General features: G+C 37.9%; 1 protein-coding gene across 10 annotated transcripts in view; it reads right to left on the bottom strand.

The window, feature by feature from the left end:
- RBFOX1 (RNA binding fox-1 homolog 1) overlaps nucleotides 1-25,655 on the bottom strand; it is a 1,256,716-nt gene that overhangs the window by 109,268 nt on the left and 1,121,793 nt on the right. The window contains exon 2 of one of the 10 annotated variants that reach the window (XM_074158524.1): nucleotides 9,982-9,987. The exons of the other annotated variants lie outside the window; for them this stretch is intronic. Within the exon in view, the coding sequence (XP_074014625.1) occupies nucleotides 9,982-9,987 (6 nt within the window). The remainder of the gene's footprint in view (nucleotides 1-9,981; nucleotides 9,988-25,655) is intronic. 10 annotated transcript variants of the gene reach the window in all.

Raw genomic sequence — 25,655 nt, forward strand, 5'->3', positions numbered from 1 at the left:
TTGATTAATTTTGTTATTCCTCTTTCATCTGTTAGTCAGAAGACTATTATTTCTGATATAATTCTTGTTACTCTTTCAAAGGACTTTAATAGTAGGAGTGAAGTGTTTAAAAATAACTTTGTTTCAATACTTGAAAGACTCATGTAAAATCAAGACAGGCAACAAATGAAAACATATCAAAAATACCATGAAAATAAATATAGAAATCTCGATTAGAGTTGATTAACAGTTTTTTATCACTTGAATGGGAGCTGTAGCTTCACACTGTACGAGCTTGTTTGATAAATCTACCAAAGTATTAGAAGAACAGAAAGCTATCAGTATCCGCAGCACTAAAAAATTACTTGCTCGTGTCATTTTTGCTCACAAATTACTCAACACATTTACATCCTAAATTAATCTCTTTTTTCTCTCACACGGGAGTTTGTTTCCTCTTACATGCCCAAAAAGAAACATAATGCTAAGGGTGGGGGTTCACAATCAACTAAAGCCTCAACACCACACCTGGCACAAAGTCCTGCCTTTCGTGCCACCTTGGGACACGGGTTCCTTCCACCACGCCTTGTGCTTACTCTAGTGCTTGTATAGATGAATGTTGGTTCAGACCCACTGATCCAACTGGAAACTTACACTTCATAAAATGAGTTTGTGAGATGAACCGATTCACAGCTGAAGAAAGGGACATAAATATGTAGATGATGTTGGGTAAGAGAAAGCTGGAGGACAGGCCTATTACATTCTGTGGCAGCACAGCCTTAGGTCACGTTAAGCCAGTTTGGAAACTGCCACTTATCCTGACCAGAGAGGAGGGCTTCAGGGATTATGGAGTTATACAGATAAATTACATAAAACAGGAGTTGAAATCATAGAATCATAGAATGGTTAGAGTTGGAAGGGACCTTAAAGATCATCGAGTTCCAACCCCCCTGCCATGGGCAGGGACACCTCCACTAGAGCACGTTGCTCAAAGCCCCATCCAGCCTGGCCTTGAACACCTCCAGGGATGGGGCATCCACAGCTTCTCTAGGCAGCCTGTTCCAGTGTCTCACCACCCTCACAGGAAAGAATTTCTTCCTAATATCTAATCTAAATCTCCCCTCTTTCAGTTTAAAACCGTTACCCCTTGTCCTGTCACTACATCTCCTGACAAAGAGTCCCTCTCTGGCTCTCCTGTAGGCTCCCTTCAGATATTGGAAGGCTGCTATGAGGTCTCCCCAGAGCCTTCTCTTCTCCAGGCTGAACAACCCCAACTCTCTCAGCCTGTCTTCCTCTGAAAATATTAATGGGGAATAGATATGATATGTTCCAAATATAAAAAAATACAGATCTGCCATCTAACAATGTGTACCAGTAGGTAACAAAGTTTAAGTGAAGAGGGGTAAAACAGGTGAAGAAATATAGAAATGTTTTGTAAAGCTTACAGGTAAATACGCCTAATAGTTATGATAGTTCTATAACATCTTCTTCTGAGTTACACTTTGAAAAGCAATCACATACTGGCAATAAATGAGGACGCAATGCTCTTGAGACCAAGATTTTCTGATCGATGCAAAGGTTGGGGCAATAACTTGGTTAATGGAAATCCCCTCATTCTCCCTAAGTAAGTTTTCCTATCCAATTCAGTTATTACCTTAATATATGAAGAAATTATTCACAAGACAACATAATACACAGGAAGGCAACTCTACTTTTACCTTTAGTCATTCATTCATGCACAAACATCACTGTTATAAAACAGAATGAGTTGCTTCTCTTAAATGTTCAAATTAGTTTAAAAATTCTTGCAAGTATTATCCCTCATAAGTCAACATTCTACAAGGCTGCAAAGCTGCAATAAAGCTTATTAAATTTTTGTTCTGGCAACAAGCTCTATCTGGACAAAAGTATCTCTTAAAGTCTGTGACTACCTTGTAAAATACTGTGGCATTTAATGATATTTGTCCAAATGAAAAATCACTAATGAAATACTGCGCCTACACAGCTTCAAAGGACATTACTTTCCTTAAAAGAAAGGGAAGAAGTGTCTTTAGATGGAACATTTGCAGGTTTGGCGATGAAGAGTTGTTTAGAAAGCAATGTTTACCCTCAGCTGGAATCAATGTACTCTAGTTTCTGGAATTCCCCCCCTGAACTAGACTTATGTCATGCATGTAAAGTCCCTTTTTGTAAGAGTTGTGTTGACACAACCAACCGCTGAGTGAAGTTGTGAGAGCAGAGTTTCATGCTGAGAGAGAATACTTGATTGCTACAGTGCAAGCTCATGAAAAGAAAGAAAACGTGACAGCATGACAAAAGGTTTTTCATTGTTTGACCCCTCACCTATTCCTGAATTCCTGCTGTGACTTTCCATTTGCTCACTTGCATGTTTTAGCCCAAGCAGTCAATTCTTGAACCCTCTGAAACATAGAAGAATTTGAGGATTCCCCATGTCAGAAAAAGACACTTTCTAAATCACATTGCTCTCTTTATACTGAGGTATACATCAACTTAAAAAACAGCAGCTCAGCTCCTATGCAGAATAGTAATTTTTCAAACTTAGTTTACCACCATTCCATGAAAAAATAGCTGGATTTATTTTTCTTATTGGTTATGTTTGGTACTCTCAAATCTTAGCATGTTGCAACCAAATGCAAGCAGCATTTCGAAAGAGATATAATGTTTTGAATGGAAAAGGATGTCTGTGCCTGCCCTTCTTTGATACTGTCCTGTCTGTAGAATATTAGATGAGCCATCACTTTCAATGGAACATGCCTGAAGTTTTCCGCTAGCCCAACCAAAGTCAGAGAAATCCACGTCATGCAACATTATGGTTTACGTAAGCCCAAGGCAGACTTTTTCATCCTTCTCTTCAAGCTCATCCAACACTTCATTTATGTGGAAGACTATTGAAAGTTTTAGAAAATATACCTTTCTCCTTCCCCTCTCCCACTTAAAAAAAAATAATCAGAAAAATCTAAAGATGACTGGATGGTTCAAGGAATTTGTAAAGGGGCTAAATCACCAATTCAAATCTAGCTGTGAATGCTGATCTTACGGTGAATTCTGCCTGCTCACATGAACGCTGCTTGTTACAGAGCTCCACCAATGCAGCTTTTCCTGCGGAACTGGGCAACAGCTTTGATTACTGATACTCAAGTTTAAGGAAACATCTATGGAAGAAGTGAAAACAGAACTCAGATCCCCTTGAAATCAAGCTTTCCTTTCCTGGAAACAAAGGGAAGTGCAAAGTCCTGCACTTGGGGAGGAATAACCCCACGCACAGAGGAGTGACTGGCTGAAAAACAGCTCTGCAGAAAAAGACATGGGAGTCCTGGAAGACAAATGGAATATCAGTCAGCAACGTGGAAGTGACTGGAATATCTGACAAACAAGGAGAGAATGAGAGACCTGGTTCTGTTCATCCTGGGAAAGAGAAGACTTGGAAGGGTCTTATCAATGTGCATAAGTACCTGATGGGACAGAGTAAAGATGAAGGGGGTAGACTCTTGTTAATAGTGCCCATTGACAAGGGAAGAGGCAATGGGCAAAAGCTCAAGCACAGGACATTCTGTTTAGATGCTGGGAAAAAAAATTTCCTACAAAAGTGACCTAACACTAAAGTAAATTTCCCAGAGAGCTTGTGGAGCTCCATCCGTGGAGGTATTCAACACTCAACTGGACACAGACCTGAACAACCTACTGTAGTTGAATCTGATTGATTTGCAGACAAATCAAGACGAGGTCCAGTGATGACAATCAGGCTTGGATGCAGCCCAGTGATCGGCAGGCAGGTACAGAGTGATGGGGCAGGACCGAGGTCAGAACAGGACATCCATCAGCAGATCAGAGTCCAGTCAGCAGGTCCCAAGGCCCGGCAGGGCTGGAGCTGAGCTGCAGACCAGTGCTCCTACATTATCGCTGGGGCAGGGGCTGGGGGTCCTGGGCTGGACTGAAATGGAGCTCCTGGGCCATGGGTGGGAGTGTGCTGGGAAGCCCAGGGGAGGCCGAGCAGGGGCAGTAAAGCCTAGTAGTGCCCTCACAGCCCTGGCAAAAATCAATTCATAAAGACTGATGCCAAATAGCATAAGAAAACAACATGCAAAGGAAGAAGATACAAAAAGGGAGTGGGAAAAATCTTCATTTGGCTGGGCAAAAATTTCCTGCTTGATAGAAATTAGTGCTCTCGTGCTCTACAAATTATGTACCTAAATGCATGTTATTCTTCCATAACAGACTAGTTCTCCTTTTCTGACTCACGTTGCTCACACTAATCGATATGCTTTTGTTTTTAATTTAATAGCACTGCATTAAGTGGATTCTTTTATTTTGAATACTGTCATCAACAAAGTTTCTGCAGACCAAGTTTATGCCCTCCAGTTCACGATGTACATCCACTTTCTTTTGATTATTCTTCATTTGCACCTGTCCAGCCTCGCAGTATTGAGGATACTGATCAAATTTACCTGACTTAGTTCACAAATCTGTTCCAGGTGCATATGAAGAGAAAGAATACAACATTTAGTCTCCCAGCCACATCACCTCCGAGAAAAATAAGTTACTGACTGAACATACTTGCTATTGGTATCATTGATGTTTTGATAATGTAATACAATAACAATAAGATCTGGAGTCACTTTTCAAACAGAACTTTCGTCTAAGCAAGTGAGAAAAAAAAAAAAAGTTTAGTTGTTACTTATATGAAACAACCCACACAACAAAAAATTCTAAAAACATCAGTAACAGCTCCGAGTTGCTCATTGCAATTATCCGAGCCAATCTGGCATTCTCTGCACACACTATTTCTTCTGAAAAAATATTGTTTCAAATACCAGGCTTCACAAATTACCCTGATCCAGTATCTGACTTTTACTTCAAAAGATGCAAGAAACCCTAGAAAGGCAATTATTCAGCAAATCTCCCCTCTCAAAAAACAGGTCTCTCCATTACCCCAAATGGGAATGTGATCTTTCTCAAATATGCCAGAATTACCTCTTAAAATATCCTGTATATCCTTTTCTAAGTGGAGGTGGGGTTATTATTCATTTAATTCCTATTTGTTTTTATGCTACAAGTATTTATGCATTCGTATAGATATGGCTTTTCATTCCTCCCTCCACCAAATATGCCAAACGTATGTTATTTCATGAAAGTACTTAACTGTCTTGGAGCACAGAGCTTCTGCAACGCTCTTCACCTACATCTGTTAGGGGGTCTTGCAGGCATGGCATTTTTAAAAATTAGTGCTTCATGGCAATCCTCACATACTAAAAAGTGGTCAAAATTCATACAGCTTCTTAATCTTCATGATGATCTTACAGGAATATTACAAATGTACTAAGTGTGCCCAGATACTTTCTGAGGTATACAAAATACCCCATATACACCGAGAACCACATTTTCAATGACTGTGCAAAAGAGAGAGCAGCTCCTAGACACAGAAAAATGTAAGCCTTCACACCTTTGCTTGAAATTGCAATAGAATAAACATGATGTAAATGCACTACCGGCAAATGACAACTGTACATCTCTTCCCATCGCTGTTCTACAACATCTAGCACCTGATGGCCATAACCCAAACAAACAAGACCCTCTACAGAGAGGAAGGATTAATATGCTAGAGGAAAGCACTCCAGTGTAACCACTGTCCTCATTGTGCACTGATCTACAGTTACACTATTTTCCATTTAAATCTCACCTGTCTATCTAAGATTCCCACATCCCTCTCTTACACATTTCTTTACATATATATAGCATACAGTGTAACAGCATAACTATGTAAATAAATAAATACTTCTTTTTTTTTAAATCACGATTACTGCATCATCTGTTAGTTTTCAGGATTTTTATTCCTTTCTACATTATGGTGTCCTTTCCACCACTTATCCCGAACCTGCATAACAGAACTGAAGTCTCTCTATACATACTTTGTTTCACAAATTAGTAACTGTAAGCTGTAATGCTCATCAGATTCCCTGAACCACAAATGAAGTTGGCTTTATTATTTCCTGCCAATGAAAAGGAAAAAGGAACATAACTTAAGGAAAACTCACAAAAAGAGTACTATTGCCAGATGCCCACCACACAGTTAGCTACCAGCCACCACCCTCTGTGGGAATAATGCCAGTTTTTGATATCCCAAAGGCAGTTTTTCATGAAACGTAATGAATTATTTTTCCATGTTTTTCATTGTATTTCAAACCTCTACTGCAAAAGAAAGCCCCACCAACCCTTACAAGTCAACCATCTATGTAGGTTAGTGGACTGAAACTGGAAACAGGGGGGGGAAAAAAAAAATTTCCGGTTATGTTTTTGAAACCTGCTTCTAAACCTAAGCTTGTCTCCCTAATTTATATAAAATCTCAGCCAAACAAATTTTTAGTTTCTTCAGCAATTTAGGGACATCCAACTGCATTTCGCTTCTCTGCTATAGAAAACATCTGGTAATCTAACGTATACTCAAACCATTTCATGGTTCTTTTTTGTTCTTTTCTAGGTAGAGACTTTTCATTCTACTTTATACTCTTACTGCACTTGCCACTGTTTAAGGAGAAAAGGGTTTAGTCATTCAGTTTGACAACCAAGCCTACACTGTTCAGGAATGGGAGGAAATCACAGGGCTTTTTTAATCTATAAAGACAGACTTTATTCAGGATGAGCTAAGAATCTTCTTTTTGCGAGCAGAACTTAAACACTAATATGGGAGGAAGTTATGGCAATAATTAACAGCTATTGGGAGTAAAACTAATTTAGAAATACAATAAACAGAGAATACTTAAACTGATTTCATCCAAGGAAAGATAAAAGAATAGAGTACAGAAACATGGCATGAATTGCATTTACATTTAGTATCATCTACTTTTGTAACACCTTCCCCTTCTTCTACGTCTAAAGGAAATACTGCCAAAACTGCTCTTTGTTGGATTTCTGGAAATGGATTTACAACTAAAACCGTAACTCATAACCTTTACTGTCTGCTCATTTCCATCTTGGTAAAGAACACTGTGCATCTCTTGACCACTCTAGAGGAAAAGTAACACAAACATTTTACATTATTATTTACAAAATGAAAGAAAGAAAAGCAGGGCAAAAAATGAGACTCACAAATGGTAGGTACAATTTGAAATTCCTTCAGTTATTTGCATGACCGTTCAGTATGTTTTAATGACTGCAGTTATGAGATTATATAAATTCATGAAGAATATATATTTATTGACACATATACTCAAGGACTCTTAATCTTCCCCAATTAGAATGTCAGGTGAACATTTCAGCTGAAAGAAAATTAATTGTGAGCTAAAGATGAGCAGTTCTGTCTCACCTGACTTACTCATGAGAAGAGTCTCTACCAGACGTTGTGGAGTGCATGCATTAAATTAGAAACCATGCCATTGATTTTTTTTTCAAATTTCCTTTAAATAAAAAGGAAGAAGAAAAGGTTAATTAAGTTCCTCCATGCAATTCTATTAAGAATATCCATGATTACTGTAGCATGAGAAGGATATTTAATTCAAAAAAAAAAAAAGAAAGAAATACACAGCTAGTCAATCAGAACGACTGAATAGCTGCAGCTGCTTTAATGTAATGCAGACACTAAGAATATTATAGCAAAAAAAACCCTAAGAAACAAAATAAACTAAGTTTCTGCCCAGAACTATGCTACAGAAAGCCTTATAACCTAATATACGAGTTGGTAATATATAATAGTTTTTTGTGTTATCATCAAAATCCTGTGTTTTTTAATACTAAGGGGCACTTGACAATATGAGTCATATATCCGTAACTTGATATACTGGCCTACTGGGCTTTTGTTATTTGGATTTCTAGCTTGACCAATGGTCCCAAAATAAAATAAACCATCTCCAAATTTGTTAAGAAATACATTCTTTTCAGAGACATTATGGAGGCTTTTACAAGATGAGTATTTAGCTTTCTGTTCTCTCATAGGTATTCTGTGCTAATTCTGTCAGAGCAGAAACTGCCTGCAGTGTCCTTTGCAAATTTAAATATGGTTTAAACTAAAAATAATAATCTACAGAGATTTACTAAAGATATATTTACACAATCCAAACACTATCAACTTTTAAACCGTATATTAATAAGAACAGTATGCATTGATTTTCAACAACTAAAAATAGTAACAAAAAAGATGGATGTATCTATATCAAATATTTTCCTGTAGACATTTTTCTTAATTCCCCAAAACTATTTAATATCCTCCAGACACAGGTGTAGTTCATTGAGAGCATAAATTGAAAGTAAAATACTTCTTTTTTAACAAGAGGGCAGAGAAGGCTGAAAGTGAGTATCAACAGTCTGCAAATAAAAGTTTTTCATATTTGATTCCAGATTTTATTAACTGCTTCAATTTAGCTTGGCCAAGACATGGCACTTCATTGAAAAGAGTGGAACTGACTCAAAAGATTAATTACAGTAAAATTATCCTAATCTGTCATAAGCTCTGATATAGGTATAAGGGGAAGTAATTTGCTTCAGTAAAAAGCAATGATCACCAAAGCATGAAAATTAACACTTCACAGAGGTAGATATTAAATGAGAAATATTAGCTGCATCAGCATATTGGAGACAACTAGAGACCGCAGAAGACTTCTAAGACTGAGAAGTACTACAGTTTATTATGATAAAGTCAATTCTATCATTCAGCAAATGCTCACTTTGTGAATTTAGCACTGTATTTCTTTCTCCTCAAAGGTAAATTGCATTACTGCTTTACAGAATTTATACCACTTTTGTTTCCTTTATGCATTATTGCTTACTTTATCTCATGGAAACTTATTAATACACAGAAAGCAAAAAATCACTATTACTTTATTTTATTACTTACTTTGAGTACACAGAAAACACCTGACATGTTCTTCAGAAATTATATTAGTCAAAAAGAGTTTTTTATCAGTTTCAGTCAGTGGGCGCTTATGAGCAGATGAGAGCTTTTTGTTTCTTTATGAAGAGAAATAAATATGAAAAGATAAGTACAACGACACAGTGAAGATACTCTGGTTTTACATTCTTGTATTACAGAATAAATTCAACCCGAAGATTTTATAACCACTTGCGTTCACACTGAAAGGTACTAATGCATCATTATGATCTAGCAGGTTGCTCGCTGTGTTTTACAGCCTTTCACACTACATTAACCTTTTGTACCTCAAGTATTTATGACCTCATAAGTAAGTATTTATCAAACTGAAAGCTCATATACAGCACTGTATTTTAGCTATCATTGTTTAGGAACATTTATAATTTCTTTTTGCCTGAATTTAAAATCACTTAGGTATACGGTCCATAATTTTAACAAAAATACTAAAGTAAAACTATTTTTTCACTGTCCATGAAAATAGCTAAACACAAAATTGCCAAATGCCTCAAATATGGTCTCATGCCAATGTGAACAAAACCTTCTCGTGCAACTTTTATTCAAAAATAAAATAATAATTTTTTAGAAATAGCAAATACGTATTTGTTATGCTTTCCGAAATACTCGTGTATCGCAGCAGAACAACGCACAGAAGTACTCCAGGTACAAGAATCCTTACAATTACTGAAGTCCCAGATTCTCCAACTACATATCATGATCTGTATTTAACAAAAAACAAACAAACAAACAAAAACAAAAACAAAACACAAACCACAAATAGAGCAATTCAGGCAGTACGTGTGCTGTGGTAAATGTGCCCACGCCATGTGCGTCACCACATTTGAGAAAAAAAACAGCAGTTGATTAATGTTTTGTACAAATATTGCACAAATACAGTGGTGCTTGCAAATATTTTTCCTGGCAAATCAGTATGAAATGTGAGGTATTGAAACCTACCATGAGCAAGGCAAAATTGTAAGCTTAACAAACATGCTCGTAAAATTTATGGCTAACAAACACCACTGCATCAGCTGAGCCTATCTCCAAGAGAAACAATGCCTGTCTAAACCTGTCGTTTCTTTGCTCTGTCAGGGGCGTGTGGCAGGGTAAGGCATTATCCTCCTATCCACAGGCACCTGAGTGATGGCAAAAGGAAAAAAAAAAAAGAAAAAAAAAAAAAGAAAGGAAAAAAAAAGAAAGAAGGAAGACGACACGGAAAAATGCCACAGGAAGGGAAAAAGGGTGTCTGCTGCTCTGTTACCATCTTCTGCACACTTATGCAGGGACAATGGTTGAAAGAACAAGAACTCAGTCTCAACCTCTGTGGGTTTTCTGCTGGCCGGTAATCACACTGAGGTACAGATTAATATTGGCCCTGCCTGCTGCATTAACTGCAGGGAAAAGACCCCAAACATAAACAGGTTTGTTACAGATGGAATAGATTAAGGAGTTGTGAGGTGCTTTGCTCTCTATAGTGCCCTCCTTCAACAAGATGCTGCCAGTCAACCCTCCTCCCAGCCATGGTCCTTGTCCATGCTGTGATCTCCTGCCACCCTTCTTGCAGCTTTCTCAAGACTTTGCAGTGTAGGTTTTGAACTCAACCACCCAGCAAGTCAAAGACCAGTTTTCAGTCTCCCTCTATCTTGACAGCCACAGGTCCCTGCACGTGTAAAGCTAAATAACACAGCAGAACACCTTCATATTTAGCACGATACAGGGAGTTTTAGACCCTTGTCACCTGACCTTTGCTACGATCCTGGCAGCAGTCATGTATCTCATATCTTTTCGTGCCCCATCTTTGACTCCTCAACCCCATTTCCCTGTGGAAGAAAGCTGGAAAATATGCCAAAGAAAAGGAGCAGAAGCATTTTTGTCATTGTGTGTGGTAGCATCTCATCAAATATCCCAAGGCAGGAGGGGGGTAACAGTGGATGAAGAGATGTTAACTTCACGTGGTCTGTATGGTATGTCTGAAAGTTAAACCAAGCTGCAGAATTTTGCCTTTTTAAAGAAGATACACTTTTCCTAAGTAACAAAGGGTCTTACCAACTTTTTTCCTTATTCATACACCTGAAATACAGCATTCACACATACCAAGCTTACACTGTGATCTATTCAATGCTCCAAAAGCACACATCAGTTCAAAATGAAATTCAGCAATAGCTTTCTGTTGTTATGGGAAAAAGACTATTTCTCGGTTTAGACACTTAGGCTCAGGACGGCTAGTTTCTGCAACCTGTTTTGTCTCAGATTTGCCTCTGGCGGGTTATTTAAACTACTTGTATTCTCGTTCCTCCTCTGCAAAAGTGGAAAAAACAGTAATTGTAATTCAGCAAAATCTCACAAAATGGTCACAAGGATGAAATCAATCTTTTCATGAGATGCTTGGGGGGGGATCATCCTCTAAACTCAACAAGAAAGAAATAATCATGCTAGATTAAAGCAGTAACATTACATTCAGAAATATCTCAGTCTTATAGTCCACTCCCAGCACTCCTGAATATGAAAAAATACCTTTATCATTTGAGGTCACAAGCTTGTAAGCGCTCTCTCTCAAATAATTTTTTGCTACCCCATAAGAGTGGTAGGAAATGCAATTCAACTTCCCTCATGTAAAGAATCATCACCCGGTAAAATGTCAGAAACTTTAGAGAAAACAAAGAAGCATCGCCTTGCATTCAAAATCAGATTAGAGCAGGGCTGTAACACACCAATAGATTGCCTTGTGCCCTGACAAGCTGCTAGCAATATAAACCCCTTAGTCCCTCAGCTGCACCAAAGCAGACAACACATTCTGGTCCTAAGGCAGTAACACAGCACGCCATACATCCTCCTCCAGTCACCGTGACAACTCTATGAGGGAAAAAAACACAGTAAGACTTCATAACATTGGTTACATCTCTGTGACAAGGCAATTCATCAGCACCAACAAGCTTGTACAGTGCAACACTGAACCCCCATGTTATATTCCTGCAGCATTAACATCAGCCTCCGATATTTTGTGTATTTCCCACTCAGCTTTTACTACACAGGAAAGTGGACAGTGAATTCATGACTATGGAGTTAAGACTGAAGCAAACAAAGGAAAAAAAACCTCTTCTAGCCTTCATAACACTCAAAGCTCTTTCTCTTAGCGGTAAAACTGGCCTAAAGATGCACTAGAATATTATTTTCACAAACCTTCTCAGAAGGTGGTCAAGGTACAAAGGTACTGTAGCAAATGTGAGAGCACCAAATTTATCACCTGGGCACTATTCAATTTACCAAAGAGCCCACCTATAAATAATGTTTGGCATGAAGCATCTGCTCTTACTGAAAACTGCTGAGCAAATACCGCATTTGATTGCTGCATTGGATCAGTAAGGCAAAGTGTTACACAGTGTCCCCAAAGGATTAGTACTTTCAACTAAATCTCAAGGATTTCCTAGCTAATTCCCATTTCTTCACTTGGAAAGTATGAGCAAGAACAACTCCTTCTAGTAAATGCACAGTTTGTTGCAGGGGAAACAAACTTTGACAAACATAGCACCAGCCAGCCTCCTTGCCCTCTCTTCAGTCCCAGCAGCAAGACCATGCACACCTGAGGGCACAGCTTTCCAGAAGAGGATGGAGTACGCTTGTAATGCTCATGAAACCATAAATTGTAAAACAGATTCAGGTCTAGTCTAAACTTGAGTGGTTACCTGTGGAATGACTGCTATATATGCAGTAACCTTCCTGTGAATGTTTTAAGTAATAATGAGTAACTCTATGCTGAACCAAAAAGTCTCCTTTTACTTGTAGTAAAGACAAAGTACCATTCTTCATGGAAGAAAACAGATAGAGAGATTGACAGGCAGAGAGATGAAAATACAAAACTTGAAAAATTCATGAATATGAGCCCTCCTTGCTTCCCACTGAAGGCGAAAGGTTTAAAAGCCTATGACACAATAAGTTCAATCATAATAAAAAATATCAGGCTCCTAAATTACACTAGCTAGCTGCTTCTAAACTTAGGTCTAAATGATCAGTACCTGAAATATGTCAAATCAATAATTCAATTAATTAGAAAGCTACTCAAATTTGGGCCAATACATTATGAGTGTTTAGGTCAAGGAAACTGGAGACACTGAGACTAGATTCAGTTTGCTACCCGAAAAGATTGTCTACAGAGATATGAAACGGCTGAGGATAATAGAAAGCAATTTTATATAGTGGTTGGCCAGGGCGTACTTGACTAGTAGGGCTGCCACATTTCTCAGTCAGAAATGTGACATACAAAATGACTTTTTACACTATTTTTACTGAAGACTTGCTACACATGCATAGTTAGGATTATTAACATCATCTATATCATCTGGCACACTGAGCATATGCTACATTTCTAAGCATGTAAGAGTATATTTGGGAATCTTAACTTTGAAAAGCCCCAGACAAACATGCCAACCCCTCAAATTGCATCTGGATAAAAGTTCCAGGCAGAAAAATTAGACACACTGGGCTAAGGTGGACACATGGGATATAGTAAACTTGCTGTCCTGAAAGTACGTATTTGAAAAAAAAAAAAAAAAAAAAGAAAAATCCCACACACACACTTGTGTTGACAACAGAGATATATCTTGCTGTAACAATAATAATAAAAAGAGAAAAACCGTGGCTCTTTGCATTAGAAAGCGCAGAACAGAGTCAGCGATTCAGACACTAGTACCTTTGATTGAACATGTTTGTCTATAAAACACATTACAATCTTTGGAAAGTTGACTTTGCTGTACGTGCAAAAAGAGAAGTAACGTGGGAAATGACTACAAGTTTCTTTTGAGAAAGAACAGAGAGATAAAAGGAAAGGATCTGCAACACTTTCAACTCAGTGGGGAAAAAAAGAAAAGAGGGAGCCTAGCTAAAAATGAGAGGAAGAAAATTCTAAAATTGGAAATGCTTGCTGGAGACAGGAAGAAGCCAATAGCAAAGTTTTATGCTGGTGTGAAAGTGCTCTTATTGCATGTGTTAGCCACTTCACAAGTACATATACTGCCAGTCTGTATGTTAACTTCAGCAATTCTACCATGAGGGGAGCCTGCAGTGTTGCAAAGCTTTATAACTACAAGCATATGCTAGAGACTACCTTCAAAACAAAATTTTAAATAGCCGTAATAGTAGCCAGTATTGGATATTTTTGTGTATACTAGCAGGTACTGAGATTTCAGCATAAGCTCGATGTCTCAGTTCATGTGTACAACCCAATAAAATGTCACCCATCAGCTTGCACTAAAGACAAAATCTTATAATGCAAGTGTTATCAAACACAAATATCCAGCAGCTCTGCATAAACTCAGGACCTCACTACGCAGGCATCTATCCCTGAGTCTCTTACCTTCATAAGCAGTTCTCTTCAATTATTAGGAGCACCAGTACACAACCCTTTCAGTTACAAGTGTTTGCAAGACTTACCTCTCAGGTTAAAACCAGATTTTGTCACTGCAGTACTGCGTACCATGGCGCAGTTTTACTGGGATATAGTATCACCCGCTCATGAATATCAAACGATGTTCAAGCACTAGAAATGGTTCAATGTCCACCTTACAAACATGTTTACTCCTCCAACTTTTAACTTTTTGATTTTGTAAATCACAAGGAAATTTAGAAAACTCAGAAATTTAAGCCTCCTACAAAACACGCTCACTCTATTATAATTTAAGATCATCATTTTAAGGGATTACTCTACAAGAAAAGTTTTTCAGTTTGCTCAAACCCTACCTTTAAATCTGATTTTTATTTCTCTTTTACATCTTTTACTTTTTAACACCATCTAGTATTTTTTCCCAAACACATTGTCAAAAATAGGATATACTCTGTGTTAAAAAGAGGAAAAAGGGACATTTGTATATAAACAACAAAGCTCCACTACTTCTGCTGCTCCAGGTTAGGACAATTTGCCACCTGTCCTTGCCAGTTTTTCTTCAGAGGAAAAAAGAGGAAGAGCTTATGTATGAGAACAAGGAAATAAAAATGTTCAGAGGTAAAACTCAGCATCTGTTTCATTAAATGTGGTAACACTGTACTTGAAAACTATATAAGACAGGAAATGAAGGGGGGGGAATGTGTCCACGAGAAACCATATTTCTTAGCACAAGCCAAGTATTGCCATATGCCTAAACCCAAAAGAATAAGGAGTCCAAGAAAACAGGCAACAGAATTGTGACATTAGCAAGTAAATGTGCAACTTAAAAGCAAATTTCTCTGGCCTAAACTATTAATTTTTCCTTGCATAAGTAAAAAACCAACAGAATTTCTTTTCTGAAAAAGAAATTTTTGAAATTTTTTTGATTTTCAATTGAAAATTTTTTCAATTTTCAAAATGTCAAAATTTTCAAAAAAATTAATTTCATGTTAAGATTAATAATTTCAGATATTTTAAATAAATTGACATGTTATAACTGTATTTTTGGCAATAAATCTCTTTAAATAATGGCAGCAATAAGATAACAATTTTTGTAATATGAACAAATTACAAAATATATCACGCCATTATGAAAAGCAAAATTAGGTATCCCAGCATTATTATAGCTTGAAAATAGTAAATTTACATCGTTTCCATTCAGTTTTGTAGACACCTAATCTCTCACATTACATGCTTACAACCCACAAGATCTTTTGTTAACTGAAGCTACCACTACAGAAGCTTCATGTGCAAACACTCATTAGCACAGACAGACTTAGATCTTTCTGGATAACTGGGTGATCATGCCTGCAGTATGTCGCAGTGTTTTCAAATCAAATATTTAGATACTATTCTGGAACAGCTGGAACTTATGTGAATCCTTATTAAATTAAATAGTTGACATCTTCTGACGCACTTTTCATAACAGCAAGAAAAAACCACAGGCATAGAAAAGACTTGATGATTGTAATCACGCTTTCCTCTTCCCTTTTGATGGAATCAGGAGGCTTTCTGCTGCTTTTTTTTTTTATAAATCAGAGAATAAAAGAAAAGTATTTTAATTACAATTCAAAGAAAAGGCACAGCAAGAGAAATCCTTCTTTCTCACTTTTCAAGGGGTAAGGAAGCTGGGAGGCAGTGCCTGTCTTATTACAATCTGTCAATATATAAAGATCGAGATGTTCTCAATGGCAGTCTTTGAAGTTCTCTCTTCCATCAATAGAGAGTTTCATGTTCTTTGCCTACCGCTCCTGGATGTTACTAGTCCTCATGGCAGAGGCTGATGAGAAGCTGCCACACGGATGCTTTGTGATCCCCTCCTTCCCACAAGCATTTTTACCGATTGCTGTGGCTATGAAGGACCTGAAGAGCACTTACACATTCTCCTGCCATTCGGAGATGGATTTTAAATGAGCATCTCAGAATTTGTATACTGGGGTGTCTCTGACTGTAGCTCAGAATCACAGAATCACCTAGGTTGGAAGGGACCTTTAAAATCATCTAGTCCAACCTTAAAACAAAAACCAAACCAAACCAAACCAAAAAAACACAAAACCACCAACACTAAACCATATTCCCAAGCACCATGTCAACTCATTTTTTGAATATTTCCGGGGATGGTGCCTCAACCACTTCCCTGGGCAGCCCATTCCAATGCTTGATAACCCTTTCCGTGAAGAAATTTTTCCTAATATCCAACCTGGACCTCCCCCTGTGCAACTTGAGGCCATTTCCTCTTGTCCTATCACCTGTGACTTGGGAGAAGAGACCTACCCCTGCCTCCCTACAACCTCCTTTCAGGGAGTTGTACAGAGCAATAAGGTTTCCCCTCAGCTTCCTCTTCTCTAGACTGAGACTCAAGACTGAACAACCCCAGCTCCCTCAGCCTCTCCTCGTAAGACTTATTCTCCAGACCCCTCACCAGCTTCATTGCCTCCTGCTGTCCAGAGACAGCATGCTGCCAGAAGCTGGGTGAGTTACTGCTTTCTGGGTTGGCTGGAGAGAGCGTCATGCCCAATTCGAGCCTTAGAGATCCCAGCAGCAGAGAAGAGACCAGTCTCAAAATATGCATAACCCCATTGTGGGAGTGAAGGGAACCGTAGCCTGGGCTCTGAGCATTTTGTGCCATGCACAACTACTGCAACAAGATACGACATTGCAACAGGAAGAAACCAGCACGTTCAGCATCTGAAGATGAAATGCACTATACCTTCGGTGTGATGTTACTTGCATTTAGATGGCCCTTGATGGACATGACTTTGGCTACCTGATTCAAAATCAAGCTGCAAGATGATCTGTAGTCTGGGATCCTACCTCTGAACTCACTTTTGGGTTTGGGGCTTTCTTCATCTTCCCTCTTCCTCACTTTTTCCCTTGTGAGACAGGGAGTAATGCTGAGGGAGAAGCAGCTCCCATAAAGGGAAGAGAAGATCAGTGGCAGTGGCAACTGTTTCAATGGGTGAGATTTACAGAAGTCTCCGCTGGAAGAGCAAATGCAAAAAGCCCCTTTAAGCAAGGACAGTAGATGGCCTGAGGGGTGTCTCTCAGAAAACCCTCCAGAGGCTTTTACAAATCAACAGAGGCAGCCTGATATGCTGATACTGCAACACAACTGCATGGGATATCATCTGAAAAAGTATCTAGAACCAGCAAGATGCAACAGCCTAGATATAGAAATACCAGAGAATCCGTGTATGTTCTTCACCTCAACTATATGGAATGAGCAAAAACTGGGAAGAAACAGGAAGTAGAGACAAAGCAGGTGTACTGAAAAATAACATAAAAGGAAAAACAGAGGAAGATTATAGCAAGGTAATAGTGTTATAAAGATGAAAAGGAAGACAAAACAACTACAATGCACACAAAGATTAAACGGAGGCAAGAAGTAAGCAAAAGAAGAGGCACATTTTGTATTTATGCAATTCTTTTTTTAAAATTAGCATTTATTTTATACACGTATATAAAACCTTCTCAACATATTAGGAAATACTTATCTTCTGTCCCTGCAGTGCTAACAAAGTAACTAAGTGTTCCCCTATGATCACATAAGTAAAAAGCACAAAGCACACGGCAACTACTTGTATCTCAAAAAACCTCCAATGAGATCAAGTTATACTTTAATCAGCTGACACTATCTTTTTTTGAAGTTAACAACTGCTCACGTATCAACACGAAAAAACCTCCATTTTACAAAGAGCAACTAAGTAGGTTTCACACATAGAAAAATAGAATGGGGGGGGTTGCTTTTGCTGTGGGAGAACTGCATGTAATGTTTTGGCATTCTACTGTAAATGCGTATTTTAATAAATTAATTATCAAACAAGTACATTATTTTAAATAGCGCCTAGCTACAAGATGCAACTGTAAAGTATAAACCATCTCAACAGGAACAAAATCTATGACAGCGAGAGTAAATTTAGTTTAAAGAGTACCTGAATTTTTAAAATAAAGATACTGATCTATGCCTGTATTATTCTAATTTATTGATGTTCTAAATATATTTTAAAGCTTTTTTTAACTATTTATGTATTATGCGTTATGTTTTATGCTCTTTTTAACTTTTATGCTTAATCAGAAAAGCATAACAAGAAGAATAAAAAATAGTCTTCTTTAAACAGTGATGTTCATATTAAAATTAGAAAATTATACACTAAGTATTTCAGATTCACTAAGACAGTTATCTTATGTTCCTATTAGTAGTTTTAAAGATCAGTTACCTGCAGTTTACATACAAAGGTCTGCAGGCTTTCAGAACCAAAGCCCATCTCCTATAGCCTAATGGCCTGAATGGACCTCCTAGCTGCATTCTTATCTTCCAGTAGAACTGAACTAGGACAGAAAAACCCCCACTATTCTCGTCTTTCTCAAATTGCAGCAAGTATCTTGACATATAGATTAATATTTCTATGCCACTCTTCTGTAAAGAAATTGCCATGTATATGTAGGATTAAAGACAGAACTAAACCAGGTTACTCATCCCTTCATCTGGAATTTCAAGAATCAGTTAACAAACTATTGGCCACTTAAGGTCTAGAATTGTGCAATTTTAAATGACCACCCAAATCTTTCTGTGTACCACAGAAAAACCAATCACAGCACTAGATGCATGCTAGACTATTACCTCAGTCTAATCCCTTTTCTGGTAAGGCCTGAAAGAACTTCTAACTGTTTCCTGAATGCATACCTAGCTGATAAAAAAATTGTCCCCAGTATACTTCTGCCTGTGATGTGGTATTTCGCCCTGTCATGTCACCAGTAGACCATAAAGCAGCTTCAAACTTATACATGGATTCAACTGCTTGCAGGCTGAACCGAGACAGACTGGTGTGCCTCTTTCTAATATTGACAGATAGCGAAGTTAAATGTTTGAATAAAGTCACTCTTTCATACTGACCCTAGAAAGGGAACAGATTAAGCAGGGAGAAGTGGTAAGTAAACCCACAGTTGAGGAACGTTTAATTAAAGTAATTGTGTGGGTAGGTAGGTGGGCGTGCGGGAAAGCTGTAGAGATGGGTATGTGGGAGAGGAATGGAAGCTTGAGAGTATACACAGGATTCGAAAAAAATACTTTCAGGGTTAGGTTGGGGTTAATAAGCCACTCATCCTCAACTGAGACCCACACGCAGGCATGCAGGAGAGCAAGTTTACCTCTTGTGTAACCCTGGGCAAAGACTGTCACATATTAGAAATTCAGCCTTATGATTTAAGGAAGAAGAGAGGAAGCCTATCTGAATGGTATTCATAGCTTTAAACTACAAAACTTGTTAGTTTTCTATTTACCTGTACTACCTGGCCATTCTGACCTCTCTAATGGAGAGTTTCTTACAAGGAAGGACCTAAGGATGTTACAAACATACTCTCTTCGTGCCATTGCACAAAGTACTCCAGGCAATATACAAGTTTATATTGCAATTACACAGAGTTAGTGCAGGGAGGAATCGACAACTTCTGATAAAGTTGCAAACCATTAACTATCATTTTCATGCCAATTACAAGAGAATGGAAAACATCATTAGTCTTACCTAACCTAGCACAGCCACTCCTGTATTTAATGAAAATGAGAGATAATTTTCACACAAAAAAAAAAATTCCCCCCCATAAGGATCAATTTTAATTACCATGTTATAATGTGAAGTAAAGATGCAGAAGGTCAAATACAAAGTAAGCTGTAATTAGCTATTTCATCATACCAGATCCCCCTTGAAATTTATGTTCAGTTTATCCAGCAAAATGTGCAACAAATGTTTTTCTCAATACATCAGAACCCGAAGCACAGCCAAAGCATTTGGATGCCACGGCTACTGAGACTGCATAGAGAAAAGAAAAAGTCAATAACGTAACATGCAAAAGAATTGCTATGGAGAAGAAAAGAACCCAAGAGACAATACAAAGTACAAGACAACTCAAAAAACCAATACTGTTTACTCTTTCAGGCCCAAGCAGAAGGAAAATCTTAAATTGTTTAACTGGTCAATTAAATTTGGCAGATCAGAAATTAATTAGCAATGCTTTTTAGAAGAAACTTTTCAAGTTGGAGTGATATGACTACATCTCTGGTTGACAATGTGATTGAAAAGACCTCTGCAATGTTTTGTGCTTTAAATCTGCCTGAGAGGTGGCCGAAATGACCTGCTTACCTGATCTAAGAACTGTTAGTCTGCCCCACAGTAAACAGAGGGGCATTCGATGGGGTTCAGCTAATTTATTTGAGCAAACATGACTAGAGATGACAGAGCATAATTGCTCTCTTTATCCCTGCGTAGGAATTTTTGATTTTGGGGAGGAGCTTCAGCTTTACTACTTCACCAATTTCAAGCACGCAAAAATCATGAGAGAAGTTAAAATCAGTGTATCTCAAAAAACCCCAGAATAGTAATTTTTGTGTCTTCTATTTCAATATCACATTTGCAATCCCTTCTTGCTATGAGAATCAAAAGGACAAAGAAGCTGAGGTGATACCTAAACTGGAAGGATCAGTCACTGAGATTTCGGAAGAACACACAACACGCTGATAAGCATGCAGTGGCACAGCTACTGACTAACGACTGCTCGCCTCACACCCCATACCCACCTACAGAACGACAAGTACTTTCTGGGAACAAAGCCTAAGTTAACTCAGAAACACAAGGAAAAAAAGGTGGTTATCCTCTCACCAAGCAAAACAACTAAGTATACAAACAGGAGCTTTATAAAAAGTATCATAGAACAGTTGGTTTAAGGTTCTGTGTATCCTTAAGAACCTATTTTAGAGCACGCACTGACACATACAGCTGGCTCAAGTGAGCAATATCTTCCTGCTATTCCTTAGCATAAGGAAAGAAATACACATGGGGCATAGTTACAAAGTTTACACGCAGGGCTCTCAGCAAGGAAGCCTTTTAGAAGTAATAATGCCTATGATCACAAGTCATTACTGTGCCTCACCAAACTAGCACAGCATTATGTTATCTATTTGGGATGTCGGTTTTGATCTCTTCACTATAGAGTAGGAGCCGGACCAGGTTTCTTGCTTCTGCAGCTTTGAAGCGCTCGGGGTCTTGAAAAAAGCTCCTTGAAATATTTTCTTCAAGTAGCAGTTGGGACCAAATATAATGGGTACTATAAATGAAATAGCATACCATGCTGATACAATAGCCTACACCAGCAGGGTATGATTTAGATGAATAAACACTGCTGTAACAATTGTCAAAGTATTATCAAGTACCTAGCACACTGGTGGCAAACTTCTATAGACAAAAATATGGAATTGAAATAGAATAAAAAAATGGGTCACTGATAGCAGTTGGGAATAAAAAATATCCATGGGGAAATCTGCCTTTCAAGACAGTCGCTTCATGGTGAAAAGTTCCCAGCTCCTCCGCAGGGGAAGCACAGTCCTCCAAGTGCCACTATTTAGAGAAATGACTGACATGGTCATATCTATGCTGTAATTCTGCTTTGCGTGCTTTCCAGACACTACACACGGAGGCAAGCCACTCACTTTTCTTCCCAAGCCACAAGAGGCAGTTCCAGGATCCAGGTGCACTACGAAAACCTACTAGGCAAAAGCTGAATATACCAGCCAAGCTCAGCAGCAGTGAAAAATGTCCCACCCGCTATGTATGTCCTTGGTATGTTGGACTTCAAGGAAGTTTACCCTCAAGGCTAACAAGCACAACCAGAGTTACACAATGAACCAGCAAAGTACAGAGAACTTTGTTTTAAACATCTCTTCTTCAATGACACCCTGTTGTAAGAACAATTGACAGACACCTCTCAACCAAGTAGGATATAGCCCACTGTTTAATATGGAATAGAATTTCTTGAAACAGCTAACATATCCCATATCCCCTGGAGATGGACAGACCAGGAATAAAACAGTAGGAGAGAAAGAGGAGAAGTATGAAGCATTAGGGAGAAAAGAAAGAAAGGGGAAAAACAATAATCATACCAATAACTTACATAAAGAACAGTGCAGGAAAAAGAGCTAATAAAAAAATAGAAATATGCTGCAGAGAACGGTAGTAACAGTCTACCCACCTGCGGGCTTAGACAATGCACTAAAGCACTTCACTATAAACGCTTGCTACTGACAATTTTCTTACCCAAATTAAAAAGCGCAACACAGAAGTCAGTACAAGAAATACCAACAAAGGCTGTGTATCTTTCTCTCCCCCGAAACAACCAAGTTCAACATGGTAAAATATTTTTCAGTTCAGAGTGTCACTTAGCCTTCACAAATCCCTAGATGAAGAAATGACCTCTGCAACATGACTAAAGAATGCACAAACTTGAACAGAATTAACACCAAGAAAAGAAACCATCAAACTTACAAATCATTACACCCCAAAGAACATAAAAAATGTCAAGGTAAAACAGGGCAACTGCAACAGACATCTAGTATCTAATAGATCAATTATTTTCACACAGAAAAGTATCAAGTTCAGTGGATGCCACAAGAGGAATTTTGGTAGTAACCAAGGTCAAATTCAGACGTAACAGAGGAGTCATGCAAAAAATATCTCATCATCTTCAATGAACATAGACAACCCACACCTCTGCACAACATGTCTTTTACTGGACTTAGCAGCACTGCATCCCCTAATGCCATGCTGGCTATTGACTCAGAACCACCTTAGACAGAAAAGCACCGTGCATTGAATCACCAATACTGCTCCAAGTAAAGCGCATTTTCCCTTGAGGACTCCTATCCAAACGCACAACTTATCAAGGATTTTCAGCTTGTGAAACCTGCTGAAGTCACAGTCCAAGGCAGAAACGCTGCACAGTGACCTCCAGCTTTCTCTAATGCAAAAGTAGAATTAAGTTTAGAGCAGAGCAGACACACACACAAACCACAAAGCATTTATTACAAACTTAGTTTCTACCAAACCACGATATTTACTTCCATTATTAGTATAATACACTTAGAACAGGAAACACTAGAGCAACCTTCTACTTTACTATGACCTGCTTTCCTACACATGCCCAGTCAATGCCCTTTGTATTTACATACTCATCTCCCACTGACACCAGCGAAGTCATGCAGAAAAGCCACAGGCAAAAATTGCACAAGTTTTACCCTCAGAACTAAACATGCACAGTATGTTTGCATATATGTACTCAGCTAAAAGGTGATTTCGTATTTCATAAAATGATCAAACGTCTCACTGAAAAATCCTTTAAAATATGTAATTATTTAACGTAACGCTCAAACCCACTCTGCAAAATCTTCAGACATGTTACTTTTACCATAACTTTGTAACACACTTATCATTGATCTATCCTTCTTGAAAGAAGCAATTTACTATTTTTGTTAATGACTAAAAGCACGTTAGATGCTATGCAACTCCAAAAGTCTACCAGCGCTTAAATAATCCAGTACTGGGTGAGTATTGATTATGCATATACTCAGATGGACTACTTCCTTGATTAAATTTAAACAAACATATTGATCCAAAAAGATGAAAACTGTATTATTCAGAGAAGAATGAAAGTAACTTTTGACAGTATTTTATTACCTAGAGATTATTTTATATTATTTCAGCTAAATCATCCTGTCTTTAAAAATTGACTTCCCTTTTATCCCGTATATTTTCTGTTTCATAGCATCAAAATACAAAGATAGTAATCTCTATACATACAATCTAAGCACTTCTTATGACCAGTACTTACCCTAACAGAATACTGGTTTACACTATTTTATCAAAATAATAGATTAAAAATTTCACTAGGAAATACATTTTTGGAAGTACAAGAGCATTTCTAATCCCACACCTTCACTGCTAAATGAATGTCCGTTCAATTATATTTGAATTAGTGAAGCATAACATGCAGAAAAGTAAAATCTTAACAATATCAGAACACTCTGTACTCCTTAATTGTAATTTTTGAAGTGCTTGTTCATTAATTTGAGCAAAAACAAGCAAGAAAATGTTCTTTCTTAACTGAAAACTCTGGAATTAAACTAAGAGAGAAGTGTAAGGAAAAGGGTATGGTTTTTGACAGGGTAGATGCCAGCTGGAAGTCCACAGAAAGCCAGTGCTACAAATGACAAAAGATACCCAGAGCATTATACTCAGATATTATGTGCACTCCCTGGAGAAGCTGAAAGCATGAAAGGGTTTGTGCAATGTTTTGTTATAAAAAGTAAAATCCAAGAGGAAAAAAGGTTCCCTTCATATTAAGTACTCAACAAAATATTTTAGTATTAATCAAAGAAAAGCATACATTCTCTTCTGATCAGATTTTTCGGCTTTCACAGCATATAGAAATTACTACATATTCTGTAAGGCTGCATTCATTAAGGTCCCTCACCAACTCAAAGTCAGTTTAAAGCACCGTCTTTTTGGCTTGGTAGTACTTTATACCCCTTTTAAAAGGCTCCGGATGACCAAAGACAACACAGGAAACCTTTCCTAGAGCCTATGGATTCTACTCGTAAGGAAATCAAGTCTATAGACTTTCTATATTAATAGCACTCTACTGCGCACAGAATTGCAAACCTGTAATAAAACTAATGATTGGAATCTTGTTCAATTTGCAGCAAATGGGGATAGTGACAGAGGTTCCAGCCGGGCCAGGATCATGCTGCTCTGTGTTGCAGTAAAGGATTCAAGAGCAGTTGCATGGAACCTTTTTTTTTTTATCGTTATTATTTATATCTTTACTGGGGTTTAGGTTGCACCAGACCCAATGTGAGCTCCAGCTTCATTGTGTGATTCTTTCAGACAAAAAGAAAGAAACAGGGACACACAGGGAAAGCCAGGGTATGTGTCTAGCCTCAGCGTAAAGTCACGTAAAGAGGTTAATTCACTTCTGGTAGTAGTTCTATAAACTAGGTAATTGCCCTGCAGTCTATTAGCTTCATATTTCAAAGTTTTAAGATCCATTTTTAGTGGCATATCCAGCTTCACATGTACATAAATACGCATGTGAATAAGAACATTTTAAAATTGCTCTTCCCTCCAATAGCTTCTCTAATCTACACTAATCACAACAGTATTTTTTAGTGAATGATTAATCAATTGATTATTCTTCTTTTAAATGCATATAATACCTAAACTATGTAAAAATATTGGAACCTACCAAACAAATGCCACTATGTCCGCACATCAATTCCACTTAGAATTCCTTAAGACTGGAAACCAACTATTTAGAAAGCTAGCAGGAACTGGAAGGAAACATTTTTTTTCCTTCAACAATAAAGACCACATGGAGTCACAATGTTGACACAGTGCTATTGAAGCTCTATTTCATAATAAAAACATATATTATTAAACCTACGGAGAGATGCACACAGCCGGATCTTCACAATATTACAAAGTCCATGTCAAATCTGCCTGGGATCCATCTGCATATACCTATTTATAATGTCTCCAGTCTGTTAAGTGCAATGCTAATGAGATT

The sequence above is a fragment of the Numenius arquata genome, chromosome 14 (assembly GCF_964106895.1).
Source record: "Numenius arquata chromosome 14, bNumArq3.hap1.1, whole genome shotgun sequence".
Classification (NCBI taxonomy): domain Eukaryota; kingdom Metazoa; phylum Chordata; class Aves; order Charadriiformes; family Scolopacidae; genus Numenius; species Numenius arquata.